The following is a 27873-nucleotide window of genomic DNA, read 5'->3' as shown; positions in this document are numbered from 1 at the left end:
TCATCTGCATTCCTTTGTTTAGATTACCATCGACGGGCAGGATATTAAGACCCTCAACATCAGGTATCTGCGGGAGATTATTGGTGTGGTGAATCAGGAGCCCGTGCTGTTTGCTACTACTATTGCAGAAAACATTCGTTATGGCCGTGAGAACGTCACCATGGAAGAGATTGAAAAAGCTACCAAGGAAGCTAATGCTTACGACTTCATCATGAAGCTACCCAAAGTAAGCAACCCCGCTGTCTCGGTGAAGAGGTTTCCCTTACATAAGCCTGCTCATGTCGGAGAGTTCCTTAGAAGGGCTCTCCCTAAAGCATCAGATAGAGGAAGCTCTCCCTGGAGCTGTGACTACAAAGAGCTTTCTCATAACTTTTGTGAGAATAAAGTTAATATGTCAAGCCATGGTTGGATGAGCCTTTCAGAGGACTGAGAAATACTAGAACTCTAGGGGCACAAAGAATGAGGAAGGCATATTCAAACAAGTGTTTACCTGTAGTGTTTTAGAACAGGGCAAAGATTCTGCTGGTGCTACTAACACAAATATGGCCTTTCTTTACGCTGCCTTTCATCGGCGAAAGGATTGTGCCGCGGAGCGTTCTGGAAGCGCGTGTTGTTGTCTTGCAGAAGTTTGAAACCATGGTTGGAGAAAGAGGGGCCCAGCTGAGCGGAGGCCAGAAGCAGAGAATAGCAATTGCCCGTGCTCTGGTTCGCAACCCTAAAATCCTCCTGCTTGATGAGGCCACATCAGCTCTGGATACTGAAAGTGAATCCGTTGTGCAGGCAGCACTGGACAAGGTCAGTATCGCTCTGAAATGAAGTAGGTGAGCAGGAGCCTGTTGTTTCCTTTTTTCAGACACTTGTTTAAAGAGCTGCAAGAAAGAGAGACCCTTAAAAAACAGGAAGTAAACTTGAATTTGGCAAATATTTTCTGTTTGTAGAGACGTGTATTTTTTTAKATCTTGGAGGTATTACAGGGAGGAATCTCGTTTCAAGTGAGGACATAGTGTTTTCGATGTTATTAATCCTACGTCAAGTTTTGTTGGCATAAATACTGTCCCCTACAATACACTCTCTTATAGATGCTCATATTCTTGTCACTCACCTAGTTGAACTCGCATTGAAACCTGACAGACAGGGTAAGGGCTACCAGCATGTCATAAGTGATTGTAGCAGTGACCTGGTTCTTTACCTGCAGGAAACACTTCAAGGAACCATGTGCTTCTGTTAATATGAATGCCTTTAGGTTCTGTTTCTCTTCTCAGTGTAGAGACCATTACAGGGACAGCTGATCCCCGATGAAACTCAGAGGTTTAACCAAAATTTCTCTATACTCATATTGTGGCAGTACCTCCCAAATGCTCTTCTGAATTTACCCAGTCGGGCTGTCTTCCAATTGGAGTGCTGTAATGCTTCCTGCAGATGACTTCTAGAATAAAAGTGTTGGGTGAAGACAGACAGGTTGAGGAGAATTATTAATAGAAATACATTTAATGGAGAATAGTCACTTATCTAGCTTTTCTTCGTGCCATTATCTTATAAACTGGGATCTTCATAAAGCTTTGCAGAAGACCTAGGGAAGATGGACTGCAACCAGGTTCCGTCAGAATTCCACTTGTGATCATTAATTTGATTATTTAAGCTGTAAGTTCCTTGATCATTTTCATACAGCTTGATTATTAAAAGGGCCAGCTATGATATTTTCCATATTATGCATGATAGGCATATAAGCATCCAAAATGAGATAGCTAATTAGATTGCATTTTATATGAAATTGTAGAGAGTTTTATTTTCAGTGAAGCTATTTGAATGGGCAATGAATGAGAGCTTTAAACACTGAACTCTTTTAGAAAGCCAATGTAGAATGCTTTCAATAATGCTTCTAAATATATTTACTTGATTAATTGAATATAAACTATCATCTTGCATAGATCTTAAGGTTTAAATGTAAGACTACAGATTTAAATATAAAAATATATAAGGTTTTAAAATTTGCAATGTCGAGACAATTTTTAAAAATATTTATGAGCAAAATCTGGTACTTTTTTGTGCCACAGCAAAAGATTGTCTCTAATATCTATGTTCAAGCTAAAAATTATATTCCTGTTTTTAAGGTACTCATTGAAATCTGTTTTTAATAAATTCTTGTAATGTATTGTTTCTCCGGACAATTTTAATGTTTCCATTTTTTTTAATATGAAGATGAAAAAATTGTGAATATACTTAGAGATATTAATATAAAAGTTTGTTATTTTTAGGCAAGGGAAGGACGCACCACAGTTGTCGTAGCTCATCGACTGTCAACAGTCCGAAATGCTGATCGTATAGCTGTGTTTGCAGGTGGAATTGTCTCAGAACAAGGGAATCATGTTGAATTGATGGAAAAAAAGGGAATCTACTACAAACTTGTTAACATGCAGGTAGTTTTTCCTGCAAGCTGTTGCTTGATATTCCCTATCATGTTCAATACCAGTAGTTATTGTATGCTCTCAGATGTATTGGAAATTCTGCAGCAAATTTTGTTAACAGTGAAAAATGTGTGCTTAGAAAGGAGAAGAATAATTTGAGACAAAAGACCACTAAATTTCATACCAGACCTATTTAAACCTAGGAAAATATGTTTTTAATCCTTTAGGGATTTAAACTTAAAGGATTATTTTATATTCTCCTTTTAGGCAGGTATGGGGACAGTTAATATAGAGCAGCTGACATACAGTAATTTGCTAGTCCATTGTATGTTCTTAGCCTATGTGGAATGCAAGGTAAAATATGGTTGTTAATACTGGAGGAATAGGGCATGCATATTTACTTATTTGATTATAATTCTTCATGCTGATGTTCTTTCAAAGAAAAAATGTGGAGGAATGGAAGAAAAAGAAAAATAATCCAGCTATGCTGAGTGTAAAAATATGTACACATTTTAAGCTATGTAGCCAGAAACAGAGAGATTATAAATTAAAAATCAGATATGAGTATCAGAAACATACTTGTTATTAAGTGAAGAACAAAACACTTTTGTACATCCCAATGTCGCATGTGACAGGTTGAATTTCACTGCAGCCTTCTGTGTAATCGGTGTTTTACTGCATGATCACCATGTCCATTAAACAAATTGAAAAATATCTCAGTATGTTAGACTGAAAAGAGTAAACTGGGCCAATTAAAAATGTTCTATATAAAAAAAAAAGTGAGAATTTACTTAGTCACCTTCAAAGTAAACTTGTATTCAGGTATATATGATGACTGAAAAAAATTAGGAAATGTAAAATAGAAAGAAAACAAAGTGATTTTTCTTATTCATAACCCCCCTCCCCCCAAATACTAAGAAATAACAAAAATTTTCTGAGAAAAAAGAAACACTAATGGAATGCGGCTTTGAATACAATTACTATTAAAATCCTCGGTGGTGGGAAGGTACTTATTTATTCTGCCAAAGAGACTGGCAAAGCTACCACCAAAATTAGGGCTCCTCTTCTGACTGTTCTGATTTTTTTTAATCAAAAAATTTTTGACTTGTTCCATCCTGAACTTCCTTGTTATATTTTAAATCAAGAATTGTAAGAGAACTCTCCACTKAAGAGGGGAATTATTTTTCTCAGTTCATGAGGACTCATTCATAAAGATCCCAAGATGAGTGCAAATCATTCGTACTCAATTTAAATCTCTGTTAGGAGTTAATTCACACAAAAAAGCAGCTATTTCCACCCCCGGACCCTCAGTTTTTCTTGAGAAGATACTCCTGTATATCAATCAAGCTCTGAAGATATAGATCTACTCAAATATAATAACAATTTTCATTTTATAGCATCATATTCTGTTCTGTCTATATTTCTTTCCACTGAATTGTGATTTTGGTTACTTTTATATTAATTTCCTTATAATTTTGAATATTCAATTAATATATGCATAATTTATCTTAACGTCATGTTCTTCCCTGTTTTAGACAATAGGAACTGATGTTCAATCATCAGAAAAAGATGAAAGTGTACTTAGTGTCAAAAAAAGTGTGTCTGAACCAGAATTGGGAGAATCCTTAATGAAAGGATTGAGAAGACGATCAACTCAGAGAAGCTTTAGAAAGCCAGGAGAAAAGAATGATGATCCTGATGTGAAAACTAATTTGCCTGTAAGTACCTTTGCAGAGCTCTTAGTGTACTTTGGTACCTTTCAACAAGTGCGTTGAAATTCAATTAATTCTCCTGCTTTAAAATGTACCAGAAAAAAGAGGCATTTCATATAGGGGTAAAATTTGAGAATTTTCTGATTCTAAATAGCCCTTGACTTGATAATAGATAAGTTGCTTCATTATCCTCAGTGTGAACCCTTATACAATTAAAATGGGACTTTTTTGGCCTATAACTAGGATACATTTATTCTTGAAAATAAATTTGTTATAAAACAAATATACTTTAGTATATTTGAATACCATACAGACGTAGTCTATATAGGTTAAACATTCATTTTTGAATCAGAAACAAAATGTGTGGCCCAACATAGAACTCGTGCAACAAACCTGGATGAGTGCATTAACACTTGCAGCCAACACTAAGCCATCTGTTGTTATTAATTGTTCAATGAACAATTACTTGAAATAATAATCTAGTTGTGGATTACACACAGCAATGTTCTCAGAATGAATAATTCAGTGACTGCTAAACAATACCAAGAATATTGGTCAACCAAAATTATGTGAATTAAGCTAAAATCTGATGACAAGAACTATAGATATGTTCTAATAGAGCTTTCTTTCTTGTATTAATATTATAAAAAGAAACATGCAATTAGTTAATTATTTGTGTTATTAAAAAGTATATATTTTGGCTTTCCCTGAATGGATCCTGGGAATATGAAATTGACTATTAATTTCTCTTTTTCTCCATAGATTTATTATATATTTGTCCTAACAAAATTCCTATTTTTTAGGACAGTGAATTACCTCCGGCTTCATTTCTGAAAATTATGAAGTTGAACAAAACTGAATGGCCATATTTTGTAGCTGGCACTTTATGTGCAATTATCAATGGGGCTTTACAACCTGCATTTTCAATCATATTTTCAGAAATTATAGGGGTAAGTTTGAATAAAGTATATAAAAAGGTATATAATCTGTGAAATTCATTTACAATTAAACTGAATTTTAAACAGTTCCTGCATTAGGAAGCTGAGGAATGGATTAGATAAATCTGAAGAACTACAAGACTTACAAAATCCTAAAAATAAATCTTGTTACAACCTGAAATTTGCTTTTTATACCTATAATCATGTGTAACATATACTCAAATTTTTATGAATGCAAATGACTACCAAACATACTTATTGAGAAGTATGGGAATATTTTAGATTATTAGCCGATTTAAAAAAATGCATGTTTAAAGTATTATTTTATAGATTTTTTCAGAAACTGACAAGGCCATTATAAGAGAAAAGAGCAACTTATATTCACTGCTGTTTTTAGCACTTGGGATCATTTCATTTTTTACTTTCTTTTTTCAGGTATGTTTTATTATTTTTGCTTTATTATAATTGTTCATGATGTTTTAGAAACTAGATCTGAAATATGCTAAAAATTTTCTTAATAAATGCCTCCAACTCAAACCAGAATCCTYATATATGGTTCTATATGTGCTTCATGCTGAACTGAACCTACAGCTTCTCACATGCCAGAGACCACCTAACATTTTCCAGCCTCTTTGCTTCTAAACTCCCCTTCTTCACCAAACACATCTCAGCACACAGCTCTGGAATCTCTCACTCTTTTTTTCCATTACCACCCAACCTCCAACCATTCCTACACCCTATACCACTCCTTACCCCCCACCCCAAGTCCTCCTACTCGAACCTTGTGAGTAAGTGCAAATCCACCAACTCTTCCTATCTTAGTCCTCCAATTTTTTTATTCTCCTATCCCCTTTCCATTACAAGTCTTATCCTGTATGAGCCCCCAAAGTTTCCCAGGCCTGGTTCATCAAGTGATACCCATCATGCTGATAGTTGACTCCTCCAGCTTAGATAATAAAGCTTGGATACTAATGCCGCGTCCCCTGCTCTCACTGATTTCTGTAGCCATCTGAACTTATCCTTTCACTCCACTACTTATTCCTAGCCAGTAAAAATAGTATTTTAACTCTACCCTAATTCTTATATAGGCGTCTAACTGCTACAACAGTGCCACAATGAAGAAAGTAGTAATTACACAAGTGCAAATTAGATAGTTGATAAAATTTTACATTTAAATATTTTTATATAGTCTGGTTTATAATCTCTAAATATTTTATAGCTTTATCCATTAAATGAATCTACACAGTGAAATAATGAAGTAAACCTAAAACATAGCAGCATAGACATGCAACAATCTCTTGCAAAATACACCTGTTCTTTTTGTCTCATTACACATGAATGCAGAATGACCTTGAGTATTGAAGACTGAGCTGTGGATGCATATGATGGGTTTGCTCAACTTATAAATGTGCAGATAAATTTTAAATTAGCATATGAATGGGAAGAGTTCACTGAAATATGACATTCCCAAATTAATGAGAATGAAGTAATATAAAAACATTAATTTCATAATCTATTTATATACTGCCCATTCTAAGATGTTCGATTTATGGATTTTTTTAAATTCACATTTATGGAAATTTATTAACAGTATATCAGCACAATAATGCCAATGATCAAAGTTAACAGAAAAATATTTATTTATTGGAATATGCCATAACAATTTTTCTTAATATCACATAGTACAGTTTCATCTGTGTTTTATATTTTAAGGGCATACAATTTCTCAGATGTAGATTCTGAAGTATTAACGTCTGTAATCACAGAAAGGTGGTAGTGAGCTAAACAAAGCTAATTAATGTCGTACCAAAAGTGTAGGAAGAATGTATCTTCTCAAAATTTTAATCAAGATATTCCTTTTTGTATCTTTTTAAATTGATTCATATATCTGTCTAAAAATATTTTTGGTTTATTATAAAACATTTCTCTGTGTTGTTACTGGATTCCAAGGAAGAAATCATAGTTTCATTGGAATCAGTGAGAAATCTGCCTTGACTTCAGTGAACTCAGATTTCCTCATGAAGCTTTTAACCTAAAAAAACACCTTTTTAAATTTGACTTAGGTCAGCTCTGATTAAAAATGCAGTCAAAGGGTTCGTTAGTGATCCTTTTCTTGAAGCATGCTGGTGAAGTAGTGCTGGGAAATATTGCTATGCTGTATATATTTTATTCAGAAATGTAAAATTTCAGTGCTTATACTGTGAATCTACTAGAATTTGTGAATATTAAACCTGTTTTTACATTTGTTTTTTGTGATCATGACTATGATATTTTGTATTTTGACACTGTAGAGACAGTGCATCTAAAAATATTTATTTACTAAATACAAAACAATGTAATAGTATGATAAGCATTATACTTCTTCTCAAATAGGGTTTCACATTTGGCAAAGCTGGAGAAATTCTCACAATGAGGCTTCGATTCATGGCATTTAAAGCAATGCTTAGACAGGTAATTATTTAGAACTCCATAAAGCAAAATATTTTTTATTTTTATTTGTTTAGATATAAAATACCTGTATTCTATGCTGTTCTACAACATTATGACTTGGTCTACAAAGAAGATTCTTTAAGTCAGTTTAGAAACCAATTTGGTTAGTTATAGGGAGTTAAGTAAAGTATTTGTAGGCAAAGATACTTAAATCAACCGAAGAGCTTTATACGTACTCCTTGCAAGGCCTTAGATTTACAGCCAAGTTACCATGGTTTAACAAGCTGATGTGCACCAGCTGAATCCCATTGCATGCTCATTTGTCTGCTTTTCTTCCTTGGTGCCCCTTCTCCTGCAAAGAAATGCAATGCAATGCAGCTTACTATGTAACTCTGTTTCAAATGTCTGATCTAAATTGTAACAGGAACAGATGTTTTTATTTTTTGTAAGTCTCTTTGAAAGAGTTCCCAAATGCATTATCGTCATTTGTTAATTCAGTAGTRAGATTGTATACTTAAATCTAAAGTCACTTTCAGAAAAATTTTAAAAATATATATTTTCATAGTAATTTTAAGTAAGTCATGTAGTTACATAAATGGTCTCTATTATTGCATGGTTTCAGGATCAGTATTTCTGATTTTTCAAATATACAATACAATGCTTCTGCTTTTTATGTCTTGCACGTAAAGCCACATGTAGACACAGAATTTTGTTCATGTAAACATGAGTATCTGCAGCGTGAACTGAAAGCAGCTATTGTATTCTGAAAAACTGTGAACTACAGATGAGCATCACTGAAAGCCTAATGAAAGAGAAGTATTACAATTGGATGTTGAGGTCACAAGGGCCTGTACTACATCACCAGGTCTTCATATGGTGAATATTACATGTTACAATTTAAATCAGGTATTCGGTCACATGGTGAATAACTGTGTAGCTGACCCCAACAAATGACATTGATCAGGCAGAGAACTTTTAAATATGAGGCCAGATTTTTTTATCTTGTCTCATAGCTTCCAAATGAGTCTGTCCAATCTGAGGAGGAACAAAGCACTAAGTCAGGAGTTTTCACCAAAAAATGCTTTACAATTCTTCCCCATACAGCTTTGCAATTATGAAGCAATGTGACTGATGAGTCATTCAACAGTGGTGAGGGAGGGCAGATTTTGGTTCTGGGACTCCCATGGCCTGCTCTCATTTCTTCTCAGCAATGACAGCCTACACATCAGATCATCCACAGGCATACACTTTTTTAACATATTCATTGTGTAATTAAGGAATTATGCTTAATTTAATATGCACACATTGACTTCTAACATTCAACTTAGTTATATTATGTAGACCTCAGTTTTATTTTAAGGCTTATATAAAGTATATGGAAGACTTGTCCTAAGAAAAATGTTTCTTATTGTAGGATATGGGCTGGTTTGATGATACTAAAAATAGCACAGGAGCATTAACTGCAAGACTTGCTAATGATGCCTCACAAGTGAAAGGAGTAAGTAATATTTTGTGTAGGCATTTTTCATATTTGAGTTAATATGTAGTAAAGTTGAAACTTGGGCTTGACTGGTTAGATGGCAGTCTTGACTTTGACAACAATTAAAATTTACAATTACTGGTAAAATGATAGCTGGTATAGAATGCACTGATGGGATTTATAACAGTGATGCCTTGTAAACATATAGCAATCTTCTTTTAGGATTATTACTATGTTGTGCTGTAACCTTTATTATTAAAAAAAAAATTCAGGAATCTGATTTTAAGACTTTGTAAATATTTTTGGAGAACAAGGAATATTATAGGTGGAAATGCCTTCCTCATCTAATATGCAGTTTCTTTAGCAAAAACTGTCTTTTTTCTCCCCCCCCAGGCAACTGGTGTCAGACTGGCATTAATTGCCCAAAACATAGCTAACCTTGGGACTGGAATTATTATATCATTAATTTATGGCTGGCAGCTGACCTTATTACTTTTAGCTGTTGTGCCTATCATCGCTGTGGCAGGAATGATTGAAATGAAGATGCTGGCTGGACACGCTAAGAAAGATAAAAAGGAGCTGGAAATTGCAGGAAAGGTGCGTCTAGAGAAGTTTATCTATTTCCGTGTAATATATACAGTAATTTCTACCAGGGCATTGGTAATAGACATGTTACTTYCAAACATAGTTTATGCCATAATATATTACTTTCAAAGATAGCCAAACTCTATGCGTTTACATTACTAGGACAACAACATAACACTTCTTCAATAATAATTGAAGACATATATTATTAACTGATATTTATTTTCAGAATTGATAAGCCCCAGAAATGTGCTTGAAGAATTCTTAGCACATCTCTCTGCTTCCTGTTCTTATCATCTCTATTTTCCTTATTTTGCAGCCCTCTTCATTTTGAAATTATCTTGTTTCTTTTTCAGCATCCTTTTTGGCATGTCATCTATCTTACATATATTGCAATGCTCTTTTTTCTTTTTTTTTCTTTCATCTTACCAATGTTTGCAGGGATTTATCCACTGGTTTCTGAATCTCTTTGCCATTTCTTATTTGTTGAGTGGAAAAGAAAGATGAGAACTGAAAAGCAAGAAGGCTAGGCTCTTGTTTAAAGGAGAAGTTAGATGAAGGCATTTAATGTTACTTCATTCCAAAATCCTTTTGTGACAGGACAACTGTTTCATCACTTTCCAAGTATTACTTTCTTAGAGGTAAAACTTTTCTAAACTCCTTTCCTGTGTCATACTGTAAAAAGCTGTTGAGAAGAGAGTCATTTATCTAAGGTCATGCACATAAACAATAGTATTACTCTTCAGATTAAGACATCTAAATTTAGTGTTTTAATGTATGTGTTTGCATATGTGCTACTTGTCTAATGTCCCCTTATAGTTGTTGGAGATATCATGGTRTATTCTGTGTGGCCTCTATCTGCTGTTTCAGAAGTGCGTGGGTCTACTTTGTGTTCTGTGTCACATCTACCATGCCTTACCCTAGGATTTTGAGTATCTGTATCTCTGATGGCAGAACACCTATATGTGGGCATCTGAATTAAGCCTCTTACCATTCTAGTCAATAGATCCTGGAGAATGAAACTTTAAGTAGGCATATAGTGGCTGGTGAGCTGAATTGCTTTCTAGGTTCTGTTGAATAGATCTCCATTGACTTAATGGTAGCGTAGACACCTAAATTTAAGTATCTTGGTCTGGATCTGAATCCCCTCACTAACTCCTATTTATTAAATTGTTTCTATTTTCCTTSCTCTATGTCAGTGGACAAAGTTGCTCAAAAATATTTTTTCCCTCCAAGACAACTGGAAGTATTGCATGATGATCTTTCCATTGGCTTTTTCATGTATGCCAAAAGATACATTTCCTTTCCTTTCTAGTAACTATATTTTTCCTGTACATTTCTTTAGTATCGTTTTGATTAAAGCATTTGTGTTTCAATTGCAGATTGCCACAGAAGCCATAGAAAATATTCGAACTGTTGTAAGTTTGACACGAGAAAGAAAATTTGAGTTCATGTATGGAGAACATCTGCACGTACCATACAGGTATAATAAAATAACTAAAGAAATAAAATCTGTGTTTTAATTTTAGAATAAATTGCATACATTTACTTGGACTGACATGAATTTATTTTTTGTTCATGTGTATTGCTTGCATTAATTCTGAAGTAAGACTACGTTAAAGATTTTGCGTATCTTTTTATTAACCAAGGAAGTCACCAGGAAACACTGTAGGTTTTGTTCTTTGTTTTAATTAATTTTCTGTGGTAGTATTAGTATCTTCTATTGCAATATCACTGTTTTCAAAAAATCTTGGTTTTAAGAGAGCTTTGGAAGTCATCTAATCTAATCTCCTAGCTAAAATGTTTCAGATATTTAGGTTTAATTAAAAACTGTTTTGTGTAAATTAAATATTTCATTAGCCCATTTTTGAAAGTATGAGTAGGACTGAAAACATTTGAATAATTACTTATTGGTTTGTGATTGCAAAAAAACCCTGCTTGGATTAAATCAAATTAAAAAAATCTTAAAATGAAAAAAAATATTATTGTCAAATCTGTATTTGTTTCAGAATGAAATATTTCATTTTCAGACTTTCATGAGAAAAGTAAAGGAAATGACAGCATATGTACACAGATATGATGGGAGACAGACAAAAAGGGGTGCTGCCAATGCATCCACCACAATAATTAAGCAATTAGAGCATGGTGCAGGTTATGAGAGATACTAGTCTAATTTCTTTCTCAGGTTACTCAGATTTGAGCCCATACCTCACAACTTTCAGGACAGTACCTAACCATTCTCAGGGTTGTCATTGGAGGAATTGCTCTCAGACTTTCATCTTATTGTTGTTCCAGTAGAAATAAAGTATTTATTTTTCCTATGGGACAATTTGTTCTGTGGGAGATAGGACATGTATTTTTGACTTAATGTCTCAGTGCATCTTTAACCACTGATTAGGCAAAGCATTTCTATTTTTTAAAAATTGAACTTAGGTCTTCTGTTGTCCTGGATTAATGCACAAATAGGCTATGTAAAAGAGAAGGGACTGCAGCCTCTTTATCAAAAAGGCATATTTGTGAATCTGGATCCTTTTTTTCCCCAAAAGGAACCATAAAATAGTGACTTAAGAATAACATCAATATAATTAAAATCTGTATCAGTATAATTAAAATATTTTCTTTCTTTTTTCTGGTAAAATTCATATTAGCAAAAAATTTTCTCTCTGCCCTGCTTTTAGTTATATGAATAGTTTTATCATCCAAAATCCCATTTATGCATCATACATGCAGGCTAAATCTTATTGGAGAGAAGAATTTTGACTGATGAACTTTTAAAGAAACAAATTCCCAACTGTCTAATATTGAACTGTTGAACATTTTATTTGGTTAACCTAAAATCACAAGTAAAGAACARCTGACAAAAAAAAATTGTCTGTGGTTGAAAGCAGTTCTGCTCACATAAAGAACTAAGTCTTCTTTTTTTTCCCCTCTTATGTGATGCAGTAATACAGTTTTGATGATATTGTTTAAGTTTTGAAAGTTGTAATCATGGACTCAACTGTAAAATATTTTAACACTCAAACTGTGAGGTGGTAAGACAATAATTAGACATAGCAGCTAAGGGSCCATGTTTTTCTTTCTCCATATTCCAGTCTGTCCTTTGAAGTAGACAGAATTCTGGAAACAAGCAGAAATAAACTTTTTCTCTTAGACACAGTCTAAGGAGATAAAGGATTGTGTAACTTAAAGTACTTAAGATAAGTACTTCCCATTTATCACAGCAGCATCTGAAGTGAATTAATTGCTTTTTACATAATAGATTTAAGTACAATTGCTCATTTGTATGAAAATATACATTCTTCCTTACAGAAATTCTGTGAAGAAGGCACATATATTTGGTCTTTGTTTTGCCCTTTCACAAGCAATGATGTTCTTTACCTATGCTGGCTGTTTCCGGTTTGGTGCCTATCTAGTGGTAAATGGATTCATGGAGTATAAAAGTGTGTTTTTGTAAGTATCTCTTTTGCAATCTCTTCTCTCTCAATCCAGAGAGAGGTCTTTGTTGCTAAGGATATCATGAATCCATTAGCTAACTGAGAAAATGGGCAAATTCTTTCTCTGTGCTTAAATGTTATAGAAACATATTATAGAAAGCATATTACAAAGTCAGTATTATAGATGATTACAGATTCTGAGTTCTTCAAGTAGCCCTGATTTTTTGATTTCCTTTTCTGTATTTATTCTGGACTATTATTTTTCCAGAGGATGAAATGGTATCCTGCTATGTCACTTTGTTTATTCTCTCTTTGTTGTTCATGTAGCTTGAAGAGATCCGCTGTATTTTCTAAAAGAAAACATAGTTGTACTTGTTTGTTGAAGCATAATATTATTAAAAAAAATCTTTTAAGAAAAGGTTATCAGTGACTTCATTATTTCTATGGCAGTTTAATCCATCAAAATTTGAAATCTGCTCTAATATACACATTAAATAATTGCAGAGTAATGTTCTGTTTTCTAGGGTAGATGCTATGCACCATAAGGGAAAGATGACTAGATTTTTCTAGATGATAGAGTTAATTAAACCAATTTTGCATGGGAAATGAAAGAATGAACAATGAGTGCAAGAACTATATATAGAGTGCTATACATACCCATAGTGAGATATAGCTTTTTACTTTTAATTTAGATAGATACTGCAAATAAAATATTTCCAATTTGCAGTACTCCTAGAATGTGTGTCCACTGCAGTATGTAATTATACAAAGAACAGTGCAATTTTTTGTCTTTAAGGGCACTTTATTGGCTTTTAAGGACTGAAACCATACAAAAATGAAAGGAGGGATTCAGAAGCTATGGCTTATCCTTAGCTTCTTACTTTTATATTTTGGTTTTATAATCGCTATTTATCCAGTCATTTACCATAGTACCTTAGAGCCCCTATCATAACCAACCCCCCCTTGGTCCTGTATAAACTCAGGAGAAAGATAATTTACAGTGTAAGATAAGAGGCAACAGCTCAATACAGGCCTATGGAAACAGGTATGAAAAGAATGATATTCTATCAGTATGAAAGCAGTGATCTCAATACCTAAGAAAGCCCGTGGTTGGTTTTTTGGAGTTTTTTTTGGCAACCTGATGAAAGATAGTGTTAAGTTGGAATTTGTAGGATAACATTGAAGTAGCTTTATGGATGTTAAGAAACACACAGAAGAAAGAACTGGAGGCAGCAGAAATGTAACAAGTGTTATTGTGGTGTTGTATGTGGTATGTATGGAGGTGTTATTGTGGGTTGCTTGGAAGCAAAGTGGATTTTTTGGTGCTAGAGGAGAGAGGGAAAGCAGGGGGAGTGAATTTCCAGTGGCTCAGCTAGATTTGGAAGGGATTGTCTGCACTAAACCAGGGTGAGCCCTTCCCGGCTGTTCATATGCAGGATAAAACAGATTAGTTTATATAGCTCTGAAGACAATGTAAATTAATCTTTCACTTTTTGTCTCAGAAAAGTCTAAGAGGTCTCATATGGTCAATTACCATTTCTCAGTGATGAGTAATCCTGTGCTGTGTGGTAGTAATTAATAGCTGAAGACAGCAGGTTCTTAAACCATTCTAATGAAATCCATAAAGGTACATCTACATTCACCATAAAACAATAATAGTGTCATTTTCAACTTGGGCGGGGTTTTTTTGGTTTTGGGTTGTTTTTGTTTTTTCTTGTTTTTYGTGTGTTTTTTATTTTTTCTGTGTTGGGTTTTTGTTGGGTTTTTGTTTTTGGTGTTGCAAGCCCTTGAGAATTTTTCAGTAGAGCTGTGATAGCAAATTAAACCTTTATTGTCACCTTGCTACAGGGTGAGTTTTTGTTTTTCTTTTCAGTAATGACTTAAAAAATGGATCACAAACTCCCAGGCCATCCATGAACCACTGTCTTCCTAGCTCCATTTGAGATTTGTTACAGTTAATCAGTATTAATAATAAAAGATATTAGTATCAATAAGTAATGAAAACATTGAATTTTGAATGGAATCTTATTTATCTCACTTCATTAAAAGTGGATAAAATTTAGTTCTGGAATGAAATAAACAATTAAAGCAATAATATGTGGTTACTACTTTACTACTACTTTATTGTTGAATGCAGCCCTGTTTCCATTGTCCTTTTCTCGTTGTCTATTTACTGATTTTTTTTTTCTTTCTTCTTTTCTGGTTTCTTTTATAGAGTGTTTTCAGCTGTTGTATTTGGTGCAATGGCTTTAGGACAAAGCAGCTCTTTTGCTCCAGACTATGCCAAAGCCAAGATATCAGCAGCCCATCTGTTCATGCTGTTTGAAACGGTACCCTCCATAGATAGTTACAGTGAGGAAGGACTGAAGCCTGTAAGTAAGCACTGTTATGGGCAATTTTATCTATTGACAATATGGACATAACATTTGTTACTTACTTCAAACTGCTGGTTTTCCCTCTCTCTCACATTAGTTGCTTACCTCAATGTATTCTTGGCACTATCCAAATTACAACAAGAACCAAATACTCCATCATGAGTTCACCAGTTGTCCACACTGTCTTAAGGTTTATTTGTTTTGAAGGTCTGGTCATAAGTAAAAGCTTGTTTGGAGTTCAGCTAGCAAAATTTTGAGCATCTTCAAAATATTTCAGTGCTGTAATTTAATTTTTTTTGGTTTCACAAAGATTTGTGGAGTTAAAGACAACATTCCAGCAAATGCAAAACTATTGATTTCAATAGATAAAAAGAGACTTCTGCAGTTCTATGTGAATCATTTGTCATCTGTCCAATTGTCTTAAGAAACTATTTAAATAATACTATTTCAATTATAGGAAAGATTTGGGGGAAACATAGCGATCAAAGATGTGATGTTTAACTACCCAAACCGACCTGAGGTCAAAGTTCTCCAAGGTTTGAATCTAAAAGTAGAAAAGGGACAAACTCTGGCTCTTGTTGGTAGCAGTGGCTGTGGAAAGAGCACTGTTGTTCAGCTGCTTGAGAGATTTTATGATCCACTTGATGGAGAAATGGTAAGCGTTTTTTGTAAGAATATGTCTGCATGTTAAATAAGAATATATTTATTTGGTTTTATTTGGTGTGAAGAAGTATGATAGATATTTCTGTTCTGGTTTTTTTTTAAGTATTTTTAATATTAACGACAACCAGTTGATTTTCAGGGTTCCTTATATAAATATAGTGAAGTGAAACAATAAAAAGAGTCTTGATTTCTCACATGGTTTTGAATTAATGAAACAAAATCCGTGTGGTGAAAATGTGCCTGATCTACAGCCTAATAATGACAGTGGAAAGACTGCATTGAATACAGAGCAAACTTCCTGATGTTTTAATATTAGAAGCTTTTCTAAAGTTATTAAATATGCACACCTATGTCTGTATATTGTAGTAGTAGAATTTGCTATCTATGCTCTTTAAGCAATGAAGAATATTGAAGAATATCATTTTTATCTTCATTTTTAGTTGTGTCTTTCAGATCTACCCAGTTAGCAAAGTGATAGATGCTATGTAATTGCTTTTAATAATTTAGATTTAAAACATGGCTAGAGTTTCCTGCACTACTGAATTTATTCATCAACATTGCAATACTTTTCTTTACATAATGGTATTGCTTACTGCCATTTTCTCTTCAACGTTAATGGGTTCAGAGATTTTATTTGAAAAAGAACCCCTGTATTTTGGAGGGACTTTGATGGAGGTCAGAGTTAGAAGGTTTTCAGAACTTGTCTCTGCAGAGATGCTCACAAAAGGTAAAGCAAAGTGACAGCATTAGTAAAATAAGACCTAGGTGTGATGGGCAAGATGTGTCTGAGAGCAGAAATGCGCATACACCTCCAGTATGGAAAACTGATGTGTGTAGAAAGAGGAAGCATAGTTGCTCCAAAAAGTATGCTTAACTAAGTGCAGCTTCATGGCCAGTGTTTCTGAGCTTGCAGCCACAAATAACCAACAATGGTTTACTGAAGGGAAGGAAAAGCACAAGTCACTAGCATAGAAACCACAGAAGCAGCAGACCAGTTCACATGTTCTGTGGCACTGTGAACTGGGTGATACAAGTGTACGCTCAAAAGCACTACTGTTCACCACAGTGAGACTAGTGTTGTGCTAGTCTGGTAAAGAGTGTGACCATGCCAAAAAGTTGTGCTTTCTGATATGATGGATCCAAAATGCAAATGTTTTAATAATGTTCTAGCTTCATCAATGATTTTCACATCAGATGTGGAACAGGAAGCAGACCTTAGCGGCCTGCAAATGCATTGGAATTCTAAGGAAAAGGGATGGCAAATACGTATCAGGTAGTTGAAAGCAACTTCTGCTTTCTAGCTTTTTCCTTCTCATATCTACGGATGTAGAAATGCTGCCACTAATTTCAGTGGAATTTAGATCATGTTCATTATGATCTTCTTCCTTTGAAAAAGAATACTATAGACTAAGTAGGCTGCCTTAGCACAAACTACAGTATTGGTAGATCAATCACATGGATGTAGCCATGCTGTGAATGGGGAAGTTCTTCAATTACACCGCTAGTCATATTGCGTGACATGGAGCCTTAACACTGCACTGTGTGATTCTTATGGAGGTGCAGCAACCCTCTTAATCTCCTGGTTTATTTGCATCCAGATTGATATGAATGGTATATTTATGACACTGATGTATTGAGGGGGAAAAAAAGTCTATTGTCATTTATCTAATAGGCAAGGATGACAGCTCAGTAGCCAAATTTAGCAGAAATGTGACAGTTATCAGTATAGAAAGTTGGTTGCAAGTGACATCTTAGAGAATCCAGAAGTAAATTTGTCTGTCATTAGACATTACATCACAATTATATTTATGATTGGTGCTTGGTTCAGAAGTGTATGAATGAATTAACCCAATCTTCTTTTATTTTAATGGAATACTAATGCCAGTCTGTTCTTTCAGTGGGAATATATATGTAAAAAACATTTAAATAAATGAAAGTTCTTTAAATTCCTTCTTTTATGGAAAAAAAAACTTTGGGTAAAGTTCTGTGAAATAGCCTCTGCATTATCCTATCTTCTACTGTCTTCAAAATCCTTATGAAAGCTTGAAGCAAAGAAAAGACCTAAGGAAGTGGAAGTGACTATTCTTGCTTTTATATCATAATCATTAGAACATTTGGAACTTTGAGGAGAAGGAGGGGAAGGGATTATGTGGTATTCAAACTGGAATCTCTACAGAAAGAACTGCAATTGCACAACTTCTGGTATGAATTTGCAGTAAGTCTCAAAGACAGATATATCTATATGACTCAAATTTAAAATGTTTGGTTTCTCAGCTGTTTGATGACAAAAATGCAAAGACACTAAATATCCAGTGGCTTAGATCTCAGATCGGTATTGTCTCACAAGAACCAGTCCTGTTTGACTGCACTATTGCTGAGAACATTGCTTATGGAGATAACAGTCGGGAGGTACCACATGAGGAAATTGTTAGTGCAGCAAAAAAAGCCAATATTCATTCCTTCATTGAATCTCTACCAAATGTAAGTTATATCTTTTCTTTCCTACTCAAAACTGGGGGTGACCTACTGTGGCGGGGAAAATTTGTGCCATTTTTGAATCCCTAAGATGTAAATAGACCTGGAAGAGTTAGTTTTTAAAGTCTTCCTTTTTTTATTGTGTTTGTATGCTTTATTTTTTTTCTGGGAGACTCCATTGGCATGCAGAGAGCAGAACATTTATGGTATCAGAGAAGAAAAACAAATTACATACAACTCACTGAGTGTTGGAAGTGTGCGTGTGTGTGTGTGTGTGTGTGTGTCTTGGTTTTTGTTTTTTTAGGAGAGTTAGAAATTTCTTTTGTCAGCTCCTATTTATCTCAGACGTGTAGAAGATGATGAGGATTCAGCTAGATTAACAAAGATTCTTATGCAAATCAGATTGATCATAGGCATTTCTTCCAGCTATACTTAGTAAGAATTGAAATTTCTGTGATTCAGAAATGACCAAGTCTTTCATATATATCTGAACAATGCAATATAATGTAAGAATGAAATTCCTGAGTCAGATCAAAGGTCTGCTTTGCACAGAATCTTATCCCAGATGGAGACCAACAGGACGTGTCTATAGAAAAGTATACAAAAAGACTAAAGATTTAATCACATTTTGCCTAAATCCTCTTCTAACTTTGCATAATTTGTGACTCAGGAACTTCCTAAGAAAGAAATCATGTTTTATTGTTTAACAGTTCTGGACTGACTTTTCTTCTGTGAGTTTGACAGATCAATTTTTAACCTATGTCAGCTTGTGATATCCACAACAAACTGAAGGAAGGAGTTTGCCAGCTTAATTGCATGTTGCTTACATGCAGCTTAACTTTAGGCTGTCTAGCTGCTTTTTTGTGTTTCCTGAAAAATCCAGAGGTGAAGGTCCAAGATTTTTTGCAGACCTCATTTAGTTTCTAATGTCTGTTATCAAGAGATCTGCTGTTTTCAAAACTGTGTAAAGAATATTGTGATATATAATGATGTCTCATAAAACTTACATGCTTTCTGGAACAAAATATATAGTAAGTCACAGATTACTGTGACCTACATATGAGTTTGTCCAGAGGCCTAACTGATACCACTTAACTGAGGTACCTAAATTAACACCTAATTGCCCCAAGCTCTAATAATATACACACACACAGATGCATGCATAGGTGTGTGTATTTATGTGTGTATATATATATATTTAGCATCATATACTCTATATATACTCTGTGTGTGTGTGTATAATAGAAATAAAGTATATATATTATATACATACACACACACACACACACACACACACACACACATATATATATAAAAGTATATGGCCCAGAACTGATGCATCTTATAAGTTGCTATTTTTTCTTCATGATGAACAAATGTGGGTTAGAATAATTGATTAGGAAGCTCATTTGTAGAATTTAAGGTCAGTGTTTGATCCCCAGTGTTGTCATAGACTTGTACTATGCCTCAGTATCCCATCTCCTGAATGAGAATAACGTTGCTTTCCAACCTTACAGGAGTTGTTGCTTGGGGAAGGGCATTGAGAGTTATGAAACACTTGATACTACAAAGAAGTCTCTTAGAAAGATTTATGGGTTTGTAACTGCTAGGAATTCTGGACATCTATTTTCAGAGAGCTATTTGCATGGAATATTCAGTTTATGGATCACTAGTGCTAGAGTCAATATGCTTAAATCCACTCCAGGACTGATGTATTTGCATTCATCTTCTGAACTAAATATATTTTTTCTAGAAATATAATACCTGTGTAGGAGACAAGGGAACCCAGCTCTCTGGTGGTCAGAAACAACGTGTTGCTATTGCCCGAGCTCTTGTACGTCAGCCCCAAATTCTGCTACTGGATGAAGCTACATCTGCCTTAGATACAGAAAGTGAAAAGGTAACTTCCTTGTGAGCCAGGAGTCTGGGATCTAAAACCATGTTTGTTTATATTGTGATTATTACATTCAGTCTCACAGATTAAAGCCCAATGCTGAAATATGCATATTTTATGCAAATTATATATTATGCTATTAATAAACAAATATGAAGGACATACTCCTCCTTCCCAAAAGAGCATATCATTCTCTTCATATGGCAGTAGGCAGATTGAAGTAGCAATGAAGAAGGTATTTCTATGCTTGGAATTCTTCAGGCTTCAATTGGAAAAGTGCTATCAGAATTGAATCAGGAGGGACAAATTTTAGAAACTGAAGAGTATGAGGATGCTGTCAGAACTGACAGCTAACTTTTTTTCTGGGAAATAGTCAAGTCTTGCTTTTGATAACTGTACTTTTTTCTCACATTKCTTTCCAGCTCTATTTGTTTGTGGCTGACATGCAAACCTTCAGGGAAAAAATTGCTAGAATGTATTGCTACATATTTCTTTGTTTAAGCCCAAAGCTGAAATCTTGGTATAACAGAAGCACAATTTGGCTGTAGAAAATCAACACGGACACTACAAATGCACTTATTTGGGGGGGGGGGGAAATGTAATAACAGCTTTAATCTGAAAAGCTGAAAACATATGGACTAGGTCTTGATCTTGACTAAGATTTGGGGGGAAAATGTCATTAAATACATTTCACAATTCTGCTTTCTTAATTATGTGCCATTTAGGTACAAGTATTTCATATCTTGTGTTTATTAATACAGAATAAAATAAGGAATAAAGAAAAGAAAGCTGAGATTCTCATTAATATTTTTCTGCCAGAGATAGCTTTAAGAAAAGCATCATTCACGAGACTTGCTATGAAATCAATAGAACTGGTATGCTAGTAGCTGGCTCAAGACAATTGACTTAACTCTGATATGTGATTAACCAATCACGGAAGGGATGTCTGAAGCTCTYTAGTCAAACTTCCTGCTCAAACAAGGGTTAACACTGCATCCGGACCAGGTTGCTTAGGATTTTGTCCAGTCAAGTCCTTGAAAACCTCCAAGGAGATTCCACAAGCTCTCTTGGTCCCTGTTCCAATGCTTAATTATCCTTCCAGTGAAATTTTTTCTTACATCCCATCAGAACCTCCCCTGTTCCAATTTATGACCATTTTCTCCTGTTCTCTCACCATGCATCTCAGTAAAGATCCTGGCTCCATCTCCTCCTCTTAGCTCTCATGCCATTATCTGCTATAACAGTTTTTGCTCCTTGCCTACACAGGCTAAATCTAAAACTGGAAGCTAAAGCCAGAGATATTCCCCTTCTCTCATTGCTATATTACAATTTACTTAGGAGATGGCAGTTGAGGTATTTGGCATTACAAACTGCCAGAAATAATTCCAGGGCATTATACTTTTTATTCACCTTTTGATTTGTTCATTGAACAGGTTGTCCAGGAAGCCCTGGATAAAGCCAGAGAAGGTCGTACCTGCATTGTGATAGCCCACCGCCTGTCCACCATCCAGAACGCTGACAAGATTGCCGTGGTCCAGAATGGCAAGATTGTAGAACAAGGGACTCATCAACAGCTCTTAGCTGAAAAAGGCATCTACTATTCTCTGGTCAATGTTCAGTCTGGGTCATGCAACATGTAAATTAAAGGCAGTACTTATCTATGAAGTGTCACTGTAATTATTTCAATACTACATAGTATTAGTAGTCAGCCTTGATACTTTTGTTTTTCCTGCAAAACAAAGGCCTTTTATAAATCCTATGAAAGCAGGAAATACTAAGTAAATATGTACCAGTGCCTCATTCATTATCCAGTGCTAGTTCATTATTCAAACCACTTTATTTTGTAGCAAAAGCAGGGATCTATTGCACCCATAATAGTAGAAGCACACTAAGTAGAATTTAATATTAGCTTGCCTTAAATGCTAACAAAAGCATGCTAATTTGGCATATCTGGTAAACAATATGTAAACATACATATTGCAAATTATCTATCTATCTATCTGTATAGTGCCTTAGTACCTTAGCACTTGGTACCTCATGGCTCAGTAAAAATAGTACTGCCATTGCTAAGAACAAGCCTCAGGCCTTATCCTTATGGTGTCTTATGCAAACTATGCAAGACCCCGGTCGTGACCTACTAGGCTTGTTATCAGCTTGTRCAACAACTTGCAGGTCAGCTGCAGCTTGATGCCAGAGGTTCTTGTTATGATGTGGAGTTTTAGACTGGGATAATAGCAGAAGTCTCAAAAATATGGACACAGGTTGAAAAAAGAGTCCCATAACTGTGAACACCTCACTGATGATCAGTTACTTGTCATTGAAGAAGTGCAGCCTTGGGACCTGGGAAAAGACTGCTTTAGTATGACATGGAAAAGAAGCAGCAGATTAGAAAAAACTCAACTGATCAGAAGGACAAGGCACATGCTGCAGCCTGGGAAAGTGTACCCCCCAGCATCCCAAAGATTATGGGGCAGAGGCCAAGGGCTACGAACTCTTTAAAGAGTGAAGTATCTTATAAAAGGAGGAGATCTCAAACTGAGGGCTGGAGGAGCTGGAGAGGACACCTATTTCAGTTCCAGCTTCCCTCACTGAAGTGCTCTTGACCCTGATCACTTTGATGACTAAGACCCTAAAAGACTGGGACTGATCAAGGACTGTAACCACCAATGCTAACTACATGGCATCAGCTCTGTGGTACTGTATATTCATTGCTAATTTAGGATATGATTGTTAAGAACTAACTGCCTTGAATATGTAGTAATAGTGATTAATAATGATTAAGAACTAACCATTAACAACGTGTATTGTTAATGAATATTAATACAGTAAAGTCTTGTTTTAAAGTTTAAAACTTGCCTGATTTATCAGTCTTCCACACTTCTGTCACAGCAATTTCTGATTCCTGAGATATATACATTTTATGTATCTGTCCACATGTAGGGGTGTGTATATATATGTATTTATATATACAGACACATGTACGTGCGCACACACACAAATTCAGGTGCTGATAGTCAGGCTGATCTCTGTTCTTACAATACTCTCCAGAATGCTGATTGACACTGCCTCATTGTATTCCTCTTGAATCCCTTATCTGTTTTCTTCTGTTCCTGTCTTACACTGGAAAACCATTGCAGTATTGAACTTCTTTGTTTACTATCTATATGTTATCTGACACACAGGGTTCTTGTCCATGACTAAGACTCTTAGTCTGAACCATAATATAAGTTATACGTGCAATTGCAAGATGGGAATAGATATTCCTATAACATTATTACATTGTAAATTAACAACTGAGAAAATATTTAGGTTGATTTTTGGTCTAATGGATTTTATTTTTAGATTGTTTTTTAATTTTTAATGATAGAATTTCTAATGATTGGATTAGTAATGATTGGATTGTTTCCCCAACATGAATTAGTTTCAAAGGTGCTTGATTTACCAGACAGTCTGGTAGCTCTCCCTGAAAATCAGACAAGCACTGTAAATGTCTGAACACAGATATTCAAGAATCATTTTTCAACATTTTCACCATATAGTTTAAAATCTACCTCAGAAATTAATATCAAATATAGAAACTTTTCAGAACAACCTATTTTTTCCCTATCCTCCTCTTCCTCATTTCTTAAAAAAGTATTTCCCTTTCATCAAGATTTACCTGAAACTTTGCATAAGAATTACTGAACAGCTCACTTCTGGTTGAAAGGGGCTGTAATGAAAGTAAGCACTTTTTCTTTAAGGAAAATGGATCTTTGTTTTCAAATGCACCATAGAAGGCTGTAATAATTGCACCATGGCTTTCACCACAGAAGATCACAGCTTTTCAGAAGACCACAACCACTACTATTATGTTGTCACCAAATGCCCCATCCATGCATTTTTTAGTCACAGAGCCATAAGGACAGTGACCCACTTCCAAAAAACATGCACTGTATTCTATAATCAGTCCTTGATGTTATAATGCTTGACCCAAAGGAAAGGTCGAGTGACTTAGGACATTTCTGCTTTAAGGACTATTATCCTACAAGGCATAAGAGATCTAACTTGCTGGCTCTGTCTTTTCAGTTAGCCTCTGAGASCTTTTGATACCCTATGACATCTTAAGATACTTGTCTGAGCAATGAGTGCTCCTTCTTAGCRTAGCCAGTACTAGCGTTTGACCATAATAACCTTAAGCACTGGCAAAATATGTTGTCTTATTCTGAAATGAAATGCCCTTTTTCTCTGTCTTGTCTTTCTTCAGAGAGCCTTCAGGAACTGCAGTCACCTACATAACATACCTTTCTAGAGGCAGGTAATCTAAAAGGATTTTTTCACACATTCCCTGCATCAACTTTCTCTGCATTCTTCCCCATTATCTTTTGAACAGAACTATAGCGAGATGTCAGCATTGGCATCATCTTAGCAATCATAAACACTTTCCAAGCATGTGCCATTGATTGTTGGAAAGAAGAAGCAAGAAGCATTCAAGTTCAACAGACCAATAACCCTCCTGCTGAAACAACAAATCATCAAAGGAGAGCTTTTGGAAGAAAAAATTTCTTAGGTATAGAAGGCTTTCCTACTGCAAATTCTTATCAGGATGTTGAATATTATGGTCTCTTACTTCCCAGCATTCTCCAGCATACTTAACCCTGTAAGGGTAATTTGCTGTTGCTTATGCAACCAAAACTTTGCTGCTAAGCCCTTCTATCATTTTCTGCGATAGAGCAGAAGGACAAATAATCTCCAGGCTTCTCCCTCTCATTAAAGATTCTGAAGGATTTTCTCTTGTCAGTGGCATAGACTGTGTACCATCTCAGCTTCAAAATAAGACTGTAAATAATTTTTGGATTGCAACTAGTCCCTTCTTTAGGCATGCCCTCAAAGATCTTCCCTAACTATCCTACATGTCAGCAGATATTCAACAGCCTTCCACACTGATGTGGGCCCCCAGTCAATCTAGCATTAAGGGAACTAACTCTCCTTCCTTACGACTAAACTCCTTGAACCTGTTGTCACTTTCTTGCTACTATATCTGTCTATGGAAACAGCCTTCCTGGTAGCATTTCTGCCTGGAAGAAATAGTGATGCTGCAGAACTCCTCCAAACATTTGCCATTGGATATCGCTTGTAATCATTCACAGTATGAATAGACGTATAGACAATCATTTGAAGAAGATGTGTTTTCTGTCTGTAACTGCTCTTCCTCAAGATGTATTGATAATAGGTACACTCATAACTCTTCCTCTTATTCCTCTCCTTCAAAATCCAGTTTACCTTGTAGGCTTGGTCACTGAAAGGAAAGAGGAAGACAACTTGCAGGATGGGAGAAACAGGGTACACTACCTAAGAGTACTGCAAGGGGTTAGAACACTCCAACTAGTAATTCTTGTGCAGGAATACCCAAATCATACATGTACCTATAAACAGTCTAAATAACTGTTATTGGCAAGTACCCAGTCTTTCTTCTAGATAAATTATCCAGAACAATGTATTTTAGTCATGCATCCATTCTCTATTTCTAAAACAGGATGGTATATTTTATTCTACTTATTTTAATGCAGTGAACAGAAAGCAGAAAGTGAATCCTTCTTTACTGTGAATGCCATGGACTGTATGTACCTCAGAAGCAGAGAACAGGAAGGAAAGTAGCAGAACACAGAAGGACAACTAGCTTTAGCAACCCCTGTCAATGTAAGGTAAGTCCACTTGCTTTTTCCTTTGAATGTTTATTGCTGTGTTTGTTCTATTCTAGCTGTACTTTGTTAACTAAACACATCAGTATTCTAATCCCATTGCTGTACAGGGCTAGAGTTAGACTGCATCTGACAGTGAACATTCACGTCTAAGCTCATTGCTCTAAGCAAGCTTCCCTTAATGGTTAACAAAGGTCTGACCAATAAAATCTAGGGCACAGTTCATCCCATTCTAAAGTACTGGTCACTAGCAGGCCACATTAACAACAACCTAAAAGTGTTTCTCTTCGTAAAAGGACACAAGCATGATTAGCACAATTATCTACTGCATCAATATCTTAGATTAGAGAAAATGAGTCACACCTTGAATGACTATTGTACCAAAATAAGCATCTTAGAACCTGCACTACATCTATCATAAAGGTAGATCTGGAAACACTGGCTGCTGCTTCACATTCACCAAATACAGAGACATTTTTAGGGAAATAATAGGAATTGTTTGGGGCTATTTTAAAATGCCCAAATATTTGAAGGCTTTTTAAATAATTAAAGGTAAAGACTGTGTCTCCATATATAACTATATAATCTGGGTCTTTATAGATTCACTTTAAGAGTCCCTGGGCAGAAATTATATCATCATTCATTTGCTTAGTAAAGGAGAAAAATACATTAACAAATTGTTTGACTAGCAAACAATTGTTCTAAGATAAAATACCATGATCCTTATGTCATCTAAGAGGAATAGTCTTATTTCCATATGACTTGTGTCTTGTTTCGCACAAATATGACTTGCGAAAGAAGGGTAAGTGATTAACTCGATTAATGTGGAATCTAGGAAAAAAAATAGGTTCAGGATAAGTAAAACGTTAAAATGAAGCAGTGTTGAGAGAGAAGGGATGCAGACACAGTAGTTTCCAGTTCCCGCCTAATTTACAAATGGATTTAACTAAATCAGCTTTACGTACAGCAATATATAAAAAGAGGCAGTGCAGAACAGAGAAATAATAAGCTACTGCAGGTTTGAGATCTAACAGGTCAGCATAATCCACTCTATTTACTCCTGGGGCCCTAGCAGGGTAATTTGATCAACATCAGCTTCATGCTTTTTTTCTTCTTAGGCATTCTTGGCTTTCTCCAATATTAGTTTCTTCTAACTTTCACTTGTGTATATATCACACTTTATAACTTTTGTGTTGGATTGATCAATGTGTGCTGGTACAAACTTTTCAGTCATTCATTGACATGCATCTATTTCATAGTCCCTAAAACTATAAATCACAACAATGTTGTTCAAAAAACAAAGAAAGAAACAAAATGTATGCACATATACTGAAGGGCTGATAGAAAAAAAGAACTATGGAACTATGATTGATTCTTCTTTCAGAAACTAAATTCAGTATAGAAACTCCTAATCCAAATACAGTAAACTTTTCTCAAGAATTTCTGTAGGTAGCTCTACAGAAGATTTATCTTCGTGTCCCTGTCTATTCTTCAATGTAAAGCGGATGAGTATTAAAGATGACAGTTACTAACATATCTGCTAAATCAGAAACAACTCAGACATTACTTTTCATACATGCTAATTTGAGAATTATAGTTCAGGACACTAATATTTCAAGGTTCAGCTTGTTATAGGTAGCTTTGATAAAGCATACAACAGTAGTTTTGCAGATGTTTATAATTTCATTTCCTGCAGTTTCCTGAGGAGTTCAATAAATCATCAAAAACTTAGTTATTCACTTGGTTCTCATTTGAAGGCATTTGAAATCATTCCTTTGAAGACATGGTTATACTTTCTAAGTCT

General features: G+C 35.0%; 1 protein-coding gene across 1 annotated transcript in view; it reads left to right on the top strand.

The window, feature by feature from the left end:
- LOC112967010 (multidrug resistance protein 1-like) overlaps positions 1–22051 on the top strand; it is a 39920-nt gene extending 17869 nt beyond the window's left edge. Inside the window, exons 12-27 of the mRNA XM_026067688.1 lie at positions 23–226; positions 625–795; positions 2256–2417; positions 3941–4123; positions 4921–5067; positions 5386–5490; positions 7429–7506; positions 8900–8983; positions 9359–9562; positions 10933–11033; positions 12860–13000; positions 15200–15356; positions 15817–16014; positions 18297–18503; positions 20251–20397; positions 21825–22051. Of these exons, the coding sequence (XP_025923473.1) occupies positions 23–226; positions 625–795; positions 2256–2417; positions 3941–4123; positions 4921–5067; positions 5386–5490; positions 7429–7506; positions 8900–8983; positions 9359–9562; positions 10933–11033; positions 12860–13000; positions 15200–15356; positions 15817–16014; positions 18297–18503; positions 20251–20397; positions 21825–22031 (2496 nt within the window). The 3' untranslated portion in view covers positions 22032–22051. The remainder of the gene's footprint in view (positions 1–22; positions 227–624; positions 796–2255; positions 2418–3940; positions 4124–4920; positions 5068–5385; positions 5491–7428; positions 7507–8899; positions 8984–9358; positions 9563–10932; positions 11034–12859; positions 13001–15199; positions 15357–15816; positions 16015–18296; positions 18504–20250; positions 20398–21824) is intronic.
- The last annotated feature ends 5822 nt before the right edge of the window (positions 22052–27873 follow it).

The sequence above is a fragment of the Apteryx rowi genome, unplaced genomic scaffold, assembly GCF_003343035.1.
Source record: "Apteryx rowi isolate R43461 unplaced genomic scaffold, aptRow1 scaffold_260, whole genome shotgun sequence".
Classification (NCBI taxonomy): Eukaryota; Metazoa; Chordata; class Aves; order Apterygiformes; family Apterygidae; genus Apteryx; species Apteryx rowi.
This window is presented reverse-complemented; position numbering and strand designations above follow the sequence as displayed.